This window comes from Anabas testudineus, chromosome 1, assembly GCF_900324465.2.
Source record: "Anabas testudineus chromosome 1, fAnaTes1.2, whole genome shotgun sequence".
Taxonomy (NCBI): domain Eukaryota; kingdom Metazoa; phylum Chordata; class Actinopteri; order Anabantiformes; family Anabantidae; genus Anabas; species Anabas testudineus.
The window spans coordinates 9432224-9447869 of record NC_046610.1 but is presented as its reverse complement, the minus strand read 5'-3'; the positions used below and the strand labels follow the sequence as shown (position 1 = coordinate 9447869).

Here is a 15646-nt window from a genome sequence, read left to right as displayed (position 1 = left end):
GTTTTCTAATTCTTTGTAAACTTGTAGATGTTCTGTTTGATAGAAATGTTTTTAACCTCCTGATAAAGTGCACAAGTGGCTAAATTGACCGACATTCTTCTCAAACTAAACTGTGATGTACTGTGATTAAGACGCGTTATCTCTTTGCTCCATCGTCAGTTTGTCTTCGTCTTCCTCACAGTCAGGAAATGTCCAACATTCCTTCCATTCAAAAAAAAAAAAGAAAAAAGAAAGTCTATGCACAAATGCGTCAAATAAACCCAGAAGCTGACAGCATCGATTTTACAGTTTACCCGTTGATGCAGTTGTTTATTCAGATACCAGAATGACTGTATCAAAAATAGAAGGCTGCATAACACATGGAGGATTTTCTTCTATGTCACTGTAATAAAACCTCCAGAAACATAACGTCTTTTAAGGAGGGTGAGTTTATTTTTCCTCCTGTGAAATCTCAAAGGAAGGCTGACTATTGTTTTTTTTTTTTTTTTTTAATCACAGATAATATTGAAGGTCATGTACAAATAGTTCCCTTAATTCAGACTCCACTGGTCAACTTTTATTCTAGGTCTCTTGTCTTTAATCTTGCATGTATGCAATGACTCTTTATCAGGTATAATCAAGCTCTGCTCATTTTTATCAAAGATGTTCTTTATGTGGCAAAACACACTTTTATTAAATAAAATAAAACAGGGGTATCAAAGTTGGAAAAACTTGGTTAAAATGTGTTATAAGTCGAAATCGAACACATTCTTACACGTGCATCATAATACAAGAAAAGGACACAACTAATCATACGTACAATTATTTTTATGATACAAAATAGCAATGCTGTTATTTCTGCTGGGTATTGTGTACAATATGTTGATACGCCCCAACCCACATACACAACGGTACAGATAAAAGATTACATCAATATACATTAAGCAACAAATGACTCGTGTGTCATGATCAATACTGTAGCCCTCTTTCTTGAAAGCTGTACATAAAAAGACTTTCTCAAGTCATCAGTAAAGCCGCTCCTCATCCACTGGAGGAATAAAGTGCAATATAGCAAGGTTTACACAGCCAAGAAGAAAAGAAATGCGTCACGAGAACAATTAATGAACTACATATTAAATAAGGAAATAATGTTGGGTAACACTCTATTTTACAGATCCATCGTTTATGAGGATTTTTTAAAAAATACCAGGAAATAAGTTTGTAATAAGGTTTAAATTGAGCTTTTCTTAGAAGCACTCTTATATTTTCCCTAAAATTTGTACCAAATTACACAGTTATTTCCAAGAAACTTGATTCTTTTTGAAATAACAGACGTATAACAAAAACTCCATGTTGCCAGTAAAATTAGTTTTTTGTGTTTTAAAACTTTTTGAATTCAACTAAAACACAAAGACAGTTGTTAATGAGACACTGTAAACAGGCTAAACTGAGAGATAACCTTATAGCTTAATCACACGTTGCTCTGTTTAACAAAGGCCTTAATCCAACCAACCAAACTAGTTTGGTTAGGCAGTGCAGCCAGAATTTCGGCGGTCTGGCTCTGGAAAGTGATGTGCTTTGTCACCATGTCGAAACTAACGAATCGTCAGTAGGAGACAGTGCTTGTTGTGTTTGTGTGTGATAAGGAGTCAAGACGACAGACGAGAAATTGAATGAATCAAAACGTAGGAGGGAGAAAACGTGCACGAAAGACGAAGAGAGCAGCAGATATTGATGTTTCTAGTTATCTCGTGTATTGTGCTATCTTATTATCATGTGAGCTGATGTAACAGACAGAGGCTAGAGGTCCAGATTTGGCTGGTTGAGACTTCTGTCTCTAAATCTATATTGAGCTGGTAAAAATCACATTCTTTCTCCTTTTCTTTTCAAAGTGACAATGTACATTCATGAGTTCTCCTAAAATGCTACCACACATTTCAATCATGTTGAAATTATAGCATACACGTGCTAATAGTGAATAGTTAATAGTGCTATTTGTTTAAAAGGAAGCGAGGTGGTGTAAAAAATGTTAAGCTGTGAAATGCTGCGCACAGTATTTCACAGTGCACGAACATTAATATTCTAACCTTTTACTTTATGAGCAAATAATACCTAGAATATAGTGTCTATGGGTATCGAGCAGCTACAGCCAACAATGTACAGGCTCACACTAACAGAAGTAAAGAATTACAATGTTCTCCTGCTATTTAATACCAAGGCTTCCATGAAACTCAAACATTTGCCCGTACTCCCAAAGATCCTTCAATGATTAACCCAAACAAGGGGAGTGTGGACACGTGTGTGTTACATAACGGAGTCCCAGGTGGCTCCAGGATGGGTAATGGAAACAATGACTGGAGGAGAAAACCACCAGTTTAATTCCACTGGCTCCATCGATTGAGTCACTGGGTCTGTGCTTCTTAAGTTTACTGGAATGTGAGAGGAAACAGATCCGACAGAGCACTGGATCCTGTGTTCAACATGACGTTACTGAAAAAGCTGCAGCTGGGTTATGAATAGTAATTAACAGTCAGCATCACCTTGAGAGTCTGAAGCCGTGTTCCACATTACATACTAACCACACGCAGGATACTTATATTTAAAGGGTACAGTTGTTATTAAAGATTTGGTGCTTTTGGGTTTTGAATAAAAAAATGTGTGTTTCCACCATTCACGACTTATTTAACAACTATTCGGTGCAGAAATGGTGATGCAACCACCCAGAGGTGTTACACACACTCGAGCCTGGTTAGCATACGATTGGGACAGAAGTACATCTACACCCAGCACATTTTCCTCTCTCGCCATGTCAGCCCTCCATCCACACTAAGCTGTGTGCTAATGTCAGCAAAAAACTATAAAAGTTTTGTTTGTGATGGAGAAAAACTAAAAAAAAAATAATAATCTTTTCGTACTCTTCGTAAGTCTTTTTGTACTCTAAATGTCATTATAGGCAATCACACGAAAACTATGTCATCATTATCCACAGCCTTTTACCAGGTAGCATTTATAGTCTGTGAGCAATTTACCAATATCTCTTTAAAATGTTTGATAGAAATATCAAATATAAAATCACAATAGCGGAATTGTGAGTTTGGATTTATCTAAAAACACTATAACTGGTCCACAGCTAGCAGGAGGGAACAGTTTCAGCAGAGAGAAGAGACCATCTGTCCCAGTCCAGACCTGAAAAATAAGAAATGAAGTAACGTTCCTGTTCAGACTGAGATCTATGTAAAGACTCCAAAATCATTAGGGCACATGCATGTTGTCTTCCTTAGTTAGCTGAGCTTGGTGTGGCTATAGTCCCAAGAACAGTTTTATAGCATTCAGTTCTTGATGTCACAATAAAATCATGCTTCAACCATCAGATTCCTCAATAAAAATTCTTTCAGTTCAGATGCACATTAACTTCCAGGTGATACACCTGAGTCCATTGAAGTGGCATCGGCTACCCCAGTTCTCTTTCCTCGTGTTATTAGTTTCATATCATGCACAGATTTAGCAGATATGAAAAATAATGTTTAAAATACTACTGATAAACGACGCACAGACACTTGCTGTCATTTTTACATTGGCTGGCTTGACGTATGAAGCCTACAGTGAGTACATGCTGCTAGAATTTGGTAGTGACAACTGCCGGCTGTATTTAGCAGCAGTGTGAACAGAAATCAAAATAGCAGGGCTGTTATTTCTGCTGGGTATAGTGTGCAACAGTAACCTCACATGTTGTGATTTTTTTTTTTTGAACTTGTAAATCAGCAGCACTTTCAGGAGGGCAGTGGGTGACATCACTTCAAACTGCTTGTGGACAGCTATGATTGTCAGATGTGAGGACGGATACGTCTACCGTGTGTTTGGTTTGTTTCCTCTCAACAACAGGGAAATTCAGTTGGTGAAACAGAAGGTAAAAATGAAGCCGTCACAGAAACTGTTACGTTTAGAAATTACAGCATAATGTGTGCATACATGTTTCCACCCCTAAACTCCATAAGGCCTTATAAACCTACAGTATGCTTCAGGCTTTCGTGGGATAACAACATGTTCCCACTTTTCTGAAGCTGAAGCAAAAATGCTGCTGGGAATTCACACCAACTGTGGGACTCTGAGACTCGCTATGTATCCTTCACATCGGTAAAACTTACTTCTGGAATATTTTGGCAGTGATCTCGTACAACATATCGGCACACATTTTGTATGTGATAATAATAATAAAAATAAAGCTGCACTCTGCTGTTCTAGTTCCATGCAAACAATCATTTCACCTTCTCAGTACTGCGAAGGGCCCCGACATTTCAGTGGTTATTGTATGTGTATTTCAGATGCTACGCTTAAGGATGTAAAAACATTACGTGGACTAAAACTCAACCACCACAATGTGAGCTGTCTGGTCACCGTGGTGGTCACACCAGCAATGTGGTGAACTGTGACTGCTGGAAAACGAGCAAGCAACATGTCCACAGGTGCAACTGAGGGACGAATCTGTTTTTCAGTCAGTACAGACAGAACTGGATGTTTTGTGCTGCTATGGGTTGTATTGCTCGTTTGCCCATCCTCAGTGAGGTCGCATCCTCCAAAGGCTGAAGACGTGGTGAATATCTGGGGGCTCTTGATCCTTCTGTCCTGCTCCCGTGCTAATTTTCCCTGTGATTCATGCTTATTTCACTTCTATGATTGGCTCAGGATTTGGCCCCGTCACATTCCTGCTCCGTGGACAGGTCTATTTCAGACATCCCTACCTCCGTGCCCATGATGATGGATGTGTCTGAATCACTGCTCAGCGGAGGCTGACGCTCACCTGACGAGGGAGATAGAGAGGAAAATCATGATTTGACATCTGAGGCACTTGTCACATCAAGTCGCGCGAGGGAGGTGTAACTGTCACTTCTATTTCTCGTGACTTATCATTTTCTAACAGATTTGCTGTAAATGAATTTAGAATTACTGGCTTTTGTGGCCCTCTGTGTCACTGTTGGTGCAGGTACAGGATGTCACAGCTTACAGTATGAGTCCATTATTAGTTAATTATTACTAATACAAATGAAATGTCAAATATTCGAACTGAGAAATATGAATGTTTTTTTTAAATAATAGTTTCTATTTATTTGATAGCAGACGATTCCAGACATTTTGAAAGCTTTTTTTGTTTTCACTCTTGCTTGAAATAAGATTTCAGCTGCTCAAACATTCAGGGCCTCCTTTGTGGTATTTCTTACTTCATAATGCACCACAGGTTTTCGATAGATGACAGGTCTGGACTGCAGACAGGCCAGTTTAGCTTATCATTTTCCTTGCCTTCGAAAAATATATTTCTGTGCATTGTAGAGTTTTAACTTACATTTCTGGATTCAGCAACAAACTGTGTTAACTGATATTGTTTTTTTAAATGTTCTTGAACCCTAGAATTAATTTCCACTACATCTGTCTGTTTTCAATGCAGTGCTAAATCACAGCCCATGGTCACGGTCTTTCAAGAATTGGTTTTCAACGTTGTCCCTTGGTTTCAGAGCTTCAGAGTCTCTAATAATATTTTGAATCATTGAAGATGACACAGCTTTTGCAATCTTTAATTGCCCTTTCTCAATTTAATAGAAATATGTTGCTGGCATTAGATTAAAAGGATGTCAGTGTTTTTCTGGTACTGTGAATGCAACACCAACCCAGTAAATGGCTGACTCTGGAAAGAAGGATAGCTGCAATATTGTTGACGACAGCGCTCATTACTCAGGCTAAAGGCACAACAGGATGTGGTCTCCATCACTCCCAAGCCTCAATGACAGAAATCTTGACAGATCGGCTTGTTCACCTCATGCTAACTGTGCATCAGTGACATTGTTTCTGTCAGCTCATTAGTGCAGCGGTGTATGACAAATCGACTTTAATCAGCGCTGAGCTGCCCGACACTTGTCAGGCATACAAAAGTAAACACAACTCTTCATGTAAGCAGCTTCTCAGTGTCTTGAAGAAGAATCTTTTGAAGAGTGACTGACGCTTCTCCTCATTTCTGTCCACCCAAATGCTAATACTGGCTGAACGGAGAATACTCTGATAGAGCCATAGCATTCGGTTAGGTGCTAAAATATGCAACTGTCCTGAACAGGGTTGTGGAGCGTATGTGGGTTAGGTTATGGAAAGGGAACAATACTGCCTGCAGGTGGCTGCTGACCTGGTTTAGACCTCAGAATAAAACACCTTGGACTAGAACAAGTGACAGGTAGGTAGGTATGATTATGTTTGATTTACTGTGAAGTAACACTGAACATTAAAAGAAAGTTTACACACCCTCTGTTTATGTTAAGGTACCACATTGTAGACAGACTCTATTACTAGTAGAAGTCTAGCATTTCCTTCATAACTCACCTTTGAATCTTGAATCTAATCCTAAGTTATAGCTGTATATACGGTATGTTGTTGAGTAAAATGTACAAATGTATCAGTGCTACGTCTGAACTTACTGCTGGAAATGATGTAGCTCTCCCCTGCCTGAGGTGCCATCTCCGTATCAGGATACAGCTGCTGCAGACCTATTGCTCTTCCAGCTGAATCCAGCACCACCGAGCTCTCGTTAACTGTGATTTCACTCGCCGCACTGATGGGGTTGGTGGGTGGACCTCCGACAGACATCTCGTAGTCTGGGGGAATCTCATCCAAGCAGTCTGCATTGAGCTGGAATGTGCCACACATATCTTTAGCAGAACTCTTGTGCATACCATGTGTTGTCATCTTTTATGTTTTGCACAACTCGATTAGCCTTGAAATATGAAATCAGAGCTGTTACTTATACTGTTTGATCATAATTTGTATGAATAGGAAAAAAAATTCAAATAAGACAAAAGAAACATACTGGGATTCCTAAGGCTTTCAGGATGTTCATTTTACACATTGGACATGTCCGGTGGTCTTGTAGCCACGGGTCTACGCAGTGCTTATGGAAAACATGCCTAACCAAACAGGACAAGAGGACAAATGATTCATTTAGACTGCAGATTAATATTGAACTTGCAGCGCTTAGTAAGAGGAATGTTTTGCAGACTATACAGATATCAGAAGTTAGGGAACATGTTCTTTCTTCATGCCCAGAAGTAAAATGGAGAAGCCTAAGGTTTAATATATGTATAGCAGTAATCAAATAAACCTCACCTGCATGGTAAAACCCTCACAACATCATTAGGCTTATAACCTTCAATGCAAACTGCACAGTTGTCGAAGTCTGACTCAGTCTCCTAAAACACAAAACGAAGGCAGGACAGAAATGCAAAGTGATGTAAAATGACTTCTCAAATACTGTTTGTCTATATAAACTAATATAAAAGAAGCCCAGTGTTGTGAATACCATCCTCCATGAGATAAAAACATTGTGTAAATTAATTATTAATCAAGTTCATTTAGAGTTCATTTAGAGGTTTATGTGATATCCCTTTTGCAGTGTGAGGAAAACATTTTACCTTGTCTCCCTTCTTAATGGTGCGTACTTGAAGTTTACTTATGGCCTTTTTCGCCGCATCTCCAAGACGTCTCTGTAAGAAATAAATAATAATCTTACTTTTATACTTACTTAATAGTGGAAAAAATGCAGGTATGTATGTATGAATGCATGACATTGGTCTAGACAATAAAGTTCATTGTGTTTAATTATCTGTAAAATGTCACAAGATTCAACATCAACATGAAGTTCAACATCATTTATTGCTTTGTAGTCTCCTCTTCAAACTTTTTCCTTCTGCTGTGAAAAAATTAATTTAATAGAGAGCTGGCATCAAGCTAATTAAACAGAGTGCCAAATAAATCACCACCATAAGAAACTGACATCTTAATAGTAAGTAACTTAGTATGATATTTGTGCATGTGGATCATGTTTCAGGAGCATTTTCTGAGGCTGCAAAATGTTTCAAAACATTTCACCTGCTTTGTTGTGTTTCTTGACATAAAAACAAAATAAGGGATAAAATATAGGGAAATAATGAAAAAGCCAGAGAGATGACAACAGACTCACAGAACTCACAGACCACTGTGTCACTTATTAAATAAATATCATCATGAAACATCTGCTTCAACTAACTGCTAAAAGTCTGTTTCAGCTTACTGTGCTGCCAAAGCAAAAAAAAAAAAAAACGGAAAGCAGACTTGTTCAATGTGGCTGAATTCTTTGTAATCAACACAATTCAAAGTGAAAAAGCAAACACCGGTTGTCACGGCACCGGCTCTTATCATAACAGGCACAGTGATGTATGATGTTTACAGACGTCACAAGAGGGTCAGACGCTGCCATTCATAATACAGAGATGGCAAAAGCAAGTATTTGCACTGTTGATTCAAAAAAATCAGAAAGCTGAGACGGTTCACGGTTCGTTTGATTTACCACGTCTGTGTTCAGCCAGCTGTCAGGCTAATCCTGGCTGCTCCTTACAGCCTCACAGGCTGACACCAGATGGAAAAATACCTGAGCTGAGCACCCACAGCTGCACTGTCACTATCCTTTCAGACAGAAATACGAGGGCACAGTCATACCTGGTTGCGGTCTCGTGCGTTTGCGTAGCGGAACCTCTGGATGTAGTAGAAGACGAGCCAGGCGAGGGAGATGATCATGAGAACGATGAAGGAGATGGAGACAAACACTACCGACGTTCTGCTCACGTACTTCTGCAAATTGCGTGTTCCTATAGTGATGTGCATCATGACCACAATGTTCTGCTCCAGCAAGGCCACAATCTCACGACCTTTAGGCTCCGGGATCATGATGGCAACAACATCACCTGTTCCTGCAGACACACACAGCACAGGATGCAACAGATCAGACGTCCAGTGGATGAATCAGAGCTGTAGTTTCACTTGAGATCAGAGCCCACACAGTTTTGATTGTTTGTTTGTTTATGATCTAAGCATTTTAAGGCTTATGTTGCATCCTTAAACCACAAAAACAACCAAATTGACTTCACAGAAAAAGTACTGAACAATTATGTGAGTAAAATGAAAAAAGACACAATCTGATCACTAAAACCAAAAAAAGCAGGTTCACTAGTGACTGAAAATAATGATTAGTTGCAGCCCTAATAATGCCAAAAAGGGTAAAACAAATAAATTCTTTAATGACAAAAAGAAAACTGACATGCTGTAATGAACTAATTTGACTTTTTTGTAATGCAGAAAACAATTAGGTCGCATAATAGAAAAGCTATAAATCCCAGTAAAGGCACACACTAAATACAAAACTTCAGGCCTTGGGCACAGCTTATTACTCCAAACCTTATTACAATACAAATCGTTGTCCTTATCTTACTAATTCCAAAACATTATTATTGACTGCAGCCTTGGTAATAATTACAGGAAAATGCTACATTTTACATGTAGGTATCAGCTCTGCTTTTATGGATTGAGTAACCACAAGTATAAATAATTGCACTTAAAGAATTGCAGACATAGGAGCTCTAATTCATATTCAAGTATATAGTATTCAGGAAACTTGGGCAGGTTACAGGGAGTTTAGAAAAGACAGAACAACTAAAGCCTCGCTCTCAGTTGGAGAGCCTTCCTGCCTGTTACCACCTGTTGCTTAATATGTGTAATAAGGGACTTTGTATTATTTGTAATAGTCTGCAACCCTCTTTCAACCCCTGCACCTGAAAGATGTCCAGCAGGAACACCACAGAAACAGTCAACAGAGGCTCCTAGTATTGGCATTAGATAATACGGTGCTTGTTTGTCTAATATCTTACCATTGTGCTAACGCGACAGATAAGCTTTGCCTCCTGCTTTTATTTCTAACAGAGCTCCAGCTCTTAATACAAATACTACAACAGCTACTATATTCAGTATTTCAATTTTTAAGGGGAATAAAATATGTTTGTGTTGCAATACAATACTTACTAACTTACAATATAGCAAATGTAAAGATGACAGCAAGTTATAGAGTGTAGGGGTGGTTTAGTGTTAGTTTAGATAAAATAAGGTAAGTTTCATTACACTGGTGCAAAAGCAAAGTGTGTAATAGTCAGGGAGGTCACAAGAAACCACAGGGTAGCATCTCTTTCAATGGCTACCATCAGCAGAAACACTGAAAATCAACTCAGTGCAAGGCTGAGTTTCAACAAGGACGTGCATAAGCCAAAAGAGTATTAATGATCTGTGGACACATGACACAGAGTTTGAACCTTTTGATTCATAAAGAGTAATCACTGTATTCAAGCATAGTAACCATTGAAAAATTGTGATGGCAGGACCTTGATATGGTCCTACTTGCATGAAACTTAAAAGAAGGTTGATCATGCAACAAGACAACAGCCTTCAATATACAAGTTGTTGTTCATTTTTAAATACTGACTTTAAAATATGTTTCAAAAAGCCACTGTCAGCCAGGCTCCTCTTTGTAAACTTTACTTAAACTTGTCCTTGTAAAGGTAAAAACACAGGAGAAATAATGACTAAATAAGACTCAGGACTCAGTGAAGAAATAACTACAATCTAATCTCTGAGTCGTACAGCGATGGTTGATGATTAAAATGACGGCATCAGCAGCCTGGACACTATTACATCACATTCCCCTGTGCCTCCTGTTAATGGATGAGCGTGGAGTCACGGTGGCTCCATGTGGTGCTTCACTCCCTCTATCCCTCTATCTAGTCACCACGAACAGTGGCTTTATTCAACCTGCCATCACCAAAACCACCTCCTGTGCAGGCAGCCAAATCCTCATGCACTGCACAGGGATAATCTAATATCATAGACTAGCACGATTCTGTCACAGAGATACTAACAGTTTTATGTTTTCCAGAAGATTTAAAGGCTTCGAGTCCAACAGACATGGTACATTTTCAGGATTTGGTTGCATGACATTATTGCTCATAAATCCCTTTATGTAACAGATCTGTTGTAAAATCTGCACAGCTGCTGTTTTATATGACTTAGGTTTGTAGTCAGGGAAGGAATTATGTCCTTTAAAAGGTTTTTTCTTTGCATGCATGTTCAGTTTTCAGTAACAGAATTCAAGACTAAAGTCATTATTTTCCTTTAATAATTCATGACTGAGGCAAATATGTTAAGGTAACAGCAAGTGAACACCTCAACGAGAGGTAATAATGTGTTGAGGGTACGGTAGAATTGGGTGTAAAGTCCTTAATCTGTACCCTAATGTGTATTCTAACACACACACAGTTGGCAGTGTCTCTAATTTTAACAACAGCTTTATGGTGGCTGCTCCTACAAAATGAAGGTGTATGCATGTTAGAGACCCTGGTACAAACAATGACAAGGAAAACTGTGTTTGGACAGCAAACAGATGGTAATATGTAGCTGAACACCACATCTATTCAAACACAAACCACCAGCAGTCACACATACAGGTTTTAGTTTCTGTTTTTTTTATCATTGATAAAAATATACCTGAAATATGTTTTTATATCTCTGATACACAAACTCATAACTGAAAATGTTTATTGTTTTATGAAGACTGGCCATATGGTCTCATTAAACAGCCGACATAACCACCTGATGCCCAAGCTGAAGAATAAAACAGTTGTCTCCTGGTTCTTTCTAAGTCTCTTTATGTCCAGCTTCAGCTTCTTTCTCAGTAGAAATAAGGATAATAAGGCATGTAAGATTTCCCTAAGCCTTGACTCTTATCTTCTTCTCTTCACAGTGACGCAGTTAGAGTGGATAAAAATAGCTACTGCTAAAACAGGAGGGCAATGTCTGAACCTGAGGCTGAACTTGAAGACTTGAAAAGATTCATGTCTGCAGACCCATCTTTCCAAAATATGGAAGAACAGAGAGATTGGAAGTGAACTGGTTAATGTAGTGGACACCAGCCTGTTCTTTAACTTTTAGCAGGCTCTATATCTGCTGCAGGGTTTAACAGTTAACCTCTTTATTAACAATCGTACACCAGGATGTGGCAGGTGCACAACCATGCTAGACTGTGGCTTACTCATGCAATTATGACTGGTGTTTTGAGAGTGTGGGATTAGGTTTAAACTGGACATTGCTTTAATAAATACATTCATAAATAAGCTCCTATGTAAAAAAATAATTAAGATGCTTCAAACTGGAATTTGAAGATGAAAAAAAACGCGAACACAAAGCACACAAAGACTGACATCAAACCCGACCCCTGTTATCTTCAAATAACTTTATTGCTATTTCTGAAGCTTGACCCAGCTCGACATGTTAACAGGGCCAGTAAGATTTGTGACCTGACCGGTGGGCTAATGCAATAGGCTCTAAATGTAAAATAAATAAATAACAACACCACAATTCAACTGTTGTTGTTAATAGTTTTGAGTCTGTTCTCTTGTATGGATTAAATATACAAAAAGGTAATTCCAGTCTTTATGCTGAGTTTAGTTAATGTGCTCCTGGCTGACTATATGTTTATATGCTGAAGCAGCTACTGACTAAAACAATTTACTTATTGAAATTTAACATGAGATGGTCAAAGCTGAAAGAGATCTGGAGAATAAAGGGTGGAACAGAAACAGGCCATAAGTAGTTTTATTGTTTTGGCACCTGTGGATTTTACAGCACAGATGTGTACACTCTGAATATGGAAGAGCTCCATTCTTCCTTTGGCAGCCTCACATTCATATTCCTCCACACGTTATGTAAGATTGGTTCCTTTGCCGCTGCACATTACCTTCCTCCACTGTACTAGCTAGTTGCTAACTTTATCTATTTTTGTTGCACATGGAAATAAGATTTATTGATCCACAAAAGTAGAATTGCTGGTCATAAAACAAAAGCAATTCATTAAAAAAAGATCTGAAACCTGGTCTGATTTCACTAAACCAATAGGTCTTTCATTGGATAATTCCTGCATAACTCTGCAACTTCTGACAGAGTGGCCGAGCATAAACTTGACAAAATAAGCCCATGACAAATGCAAAATGTGGTCCAAGAAATATTATAGTGTGACTTTTTTGGCTAAGGAATGTAAAATCTGATGTACTGTTGATACAAAATGTGAATTAATGCAGCTTTATCAAAGTATGAGGAAGATACAGTAGTTGAGGCATCTCACTGGGATCAGTGAGGCATCTCATCATTCACAGAAGCACAAGAGACGTTTGTAGAAAGTGTCACCTTTAACATCTTGTATTGAATTCAGAAATGGATGTGTACACAGTGAATTCCTCCAGCTCAACAGCCACTACAATTCACCGGAGGAGGAATCCGCCAGGACATACAGTACACGCAGTCTCTTTGCCTATTAATGGGCCTTCTAGTTCAACTAAACTCCATCTGTCTTTACCTATGATCGATTTTAAATAAAGTTTTTTAGATGTAGCACATACAATGTGTGCATGGTTTTACATAGTTGTCACAAAGAAGTAGCAAGTAAATCATTCTGCCCGGAGCTATTTAAACAGCCTAGTGAGTGTCCAATTATCCAAACATCAGCTTGCACTGCCTCAGGCAAACAGGGGACAGAAATGTGACTTCTCAACAACCTGAAATTTTATTTGTACCTGTGGTGTTGTTGACCTAGTGGTAATATATTCTTGTTTCTGTTATGGTTGTATTCTCTTGACGAGTGTTGTCTTAACTGCTTTTCTTTACAGGGTGCAGGACTATTGGAGCCAATCCCATCTGCCACTGGGTGAGAGGCAGTGTACTAACACTACCCACATACTACCTGCATGGCTTTGGACTGTAGGAGGAAGCTGGACTGCCCACACAGACATGGGGTCAACATGTAAACCCCACACAGAAAGGCACTCCTAAATTCATATTTGTGCAGTTGTGATGGGAACAGACACACACTATGCATAAGAACTGAGTGAGGTTTAACTGTAGTTTTGTTTCTAGACACATAGGATGTTGAAATATTCCCTGACACAACTATAAAAATCATTTCATTAAATGTCAGCTACAGTGCATTCAAGTCATTAAAGTAATTTGTACTTGTCTTCTTTAGTGACAGTAAACACCGTTACTGTTCGTTCTTAGTCATCACTATTATATTTTTATTACACCACAGTTTGTGAGTGTTTTATTAAGAATGTACATCATATTTATTCCATAGTGGTACATTTTGTCTCAACACAGAATTGGGAAGCTGTGTGTTCAGTGTATGTGGTTTTAAGAAATTGCCAGAAAATGCACTTTCCAGAGTCCAAGGTGCAACATGACTGGACAGCAAACTTTAATAGTTTAGTGGGATGAACTAATATCATAAACTGAGACCGTCTGAGGTCAAAACACTGTGACATCTATGTAAAGAGTTTTCAGTGTTCAGGCCTTTCTTTCATATTTTTATGCAGATAAGTACATTTGAACACTGATTTATGGATGTTGCTCTGATCTGACATCTGTCAGAATAAACTTACGTTTTTAACCCTTTATAAAAAAGGTTTTTTTATATCTCCAAAACCGTATTAGGGTGGTATGTGTATTGAAAGTTAAATATTACACTGGTAAAGGAGCATGTTATCAAGCTCTAGTGACACACAGAGACATCGGGTCATGTACATCCACTCAGCAGACCTATTTATCTCTTCGACTTCGAGAGACCAACAGATTGTTCATCTGATTACGAGCTCTGGGCTTCTGCGTAATAAAAACCATTAATCTTGGCTAACACTTAGTGGAGGTGATGATTAGTGACATGTGTGCACCTGTAGGGGAGATGCCCGCTCAGCCAGTCCTCTCAAAACTGGGTCAGAACCAGAATAACAGCAGGGGGTACTCTAAAAACAGACCCTGTTTCCTCTTACCTGGATGGGGCATTGTTATGGTTTCGTTGGCACTGCTGGAGCCCACGTTGTATATGACAACAGCAGAGGCGTTCAGGCTCGCAACGTTTCGGATCTTCTCTCTGTATGTGCAATTCCCTGCAGCCACCAACGCCACCCAGGCGGTGTTACGAGGGACAGGGGGGAACCTGACGTTTGGGTCGCACGCCTGCCTGTCATGCAGAAGGGACGGCACCAGGACCAGACCTCGGGCTTCCTTCTTGGGGGAGTGTTCACCGTATCGGCCGCACTCGGTTTTCTCTGTCTTGATCTCCGACGTGACCGGGTCCAGATACGTGATGTTGACAAAGGCCGTGTACCACTCCTCCTTTTCTGCGACCGTGAAGTCCAGACACAGCAAGTGGACGAAGCAGAACGACAGCAGCCACGTCGAGAGAGCCAGACTGCGGCAAGCTCGGATGAGTGACGGGGCCATTGTGGGGCTGGCTGGGGATGGACGACGAGTGTCCGACGAGCTCCTCAAATCTGGCAGCAAGTCCGCTTTAAAAGCAGGTTTAAAAGAGCATCTTCCACCACAGCCAGGGCCAGGAACCAGCCCTGTCACAGTTTGCTGTCTACGTGCAGGAGCCCACTACTCAGCACCACCTGCAGCAGAGGACGACGCCGTGTGTTGTTGTTCGCCGTCAGCTGTTTCCCGTCCTCGCTGCGGATTGGCTCGCTCGACACGTGATCGGGGCGTGGTCAAGGAGGGTGACGCCCACTGCGTGGCGAGTGGCGGAAATGAAACCTCATAAATCACCAAAGACACAACAAATACAAACATATAATTAGAAATGAGAGCATAATTGATGTGATTAGTGAGAATCAAGACTGACGAATTTGATAATCCCAGAGGGAACTTGTTTTGCCTTGTTACAGCTGCTCAAAAGGAAAGAAAAGAACCACAACAAATACAAATAATAGTAAACTGATATAGTCAACAT

General features: G+C 39.5%; 1 protein-coding gene across 1 annotated transcript; it reads right to left on the bottom strand.

The window, feature by feature from the left end:
• Positions 1 to 336: 336 nt before the first annotated feature.
• On the bottom strand, positions 337 to 15568 carry rnf150a (ring finger protein 150a). Its single transcript, XM_026360175.1, has 7 exons — positions 14685 to 15568; positions 8488 to 8738; positions 7425 to 7496; positions 7120 to 7202; positions 6824 to 6920; positions 6435 to 6645; positions 337 to 4777 (listed from the first exon to the last, which is right to left on the bottom strand). The coding sequence occupies exons 1-7, from the start codon at positions 15136 to 15138 to the stop codon at positions 4659 to 4661; spliced, it is 1287 nt and encodes a 428-aa protein (XP_026215960.1). The 5' UTR covers positions 15139 to 15568; the 3' UTR covers positions 337 to 4658.
• Between the last annotated feature and the right edge of the window lie 78 nt (positions 15569 to 15646).

Excerpts from the sequence above, each read along its gene's own strand:
- rnf150a (XM_026360175.1), bottom strand. The coding sequence starts at position 15,138 with ATGGCCCCGTCACTCATCCGAGCTTGCCGCAGTCTGGCTCTCTCGACG. Across the intron at positions 6,921-7,119 it reads GTGAGGGTTTTACCATGCAG|GCATGTTTTCCATAAGCACT; the intron begins GTGAGGTTTATT and ends CTGTTTGGTTAG. Across the intron at positions 6,646-6,823 it reads TGAAAGCCTTAGGAATCCCA|CTCAATGCAGACTGCTTGGA; the intron begins GTATGTTTCTTT and ends GGCACATTCCAG.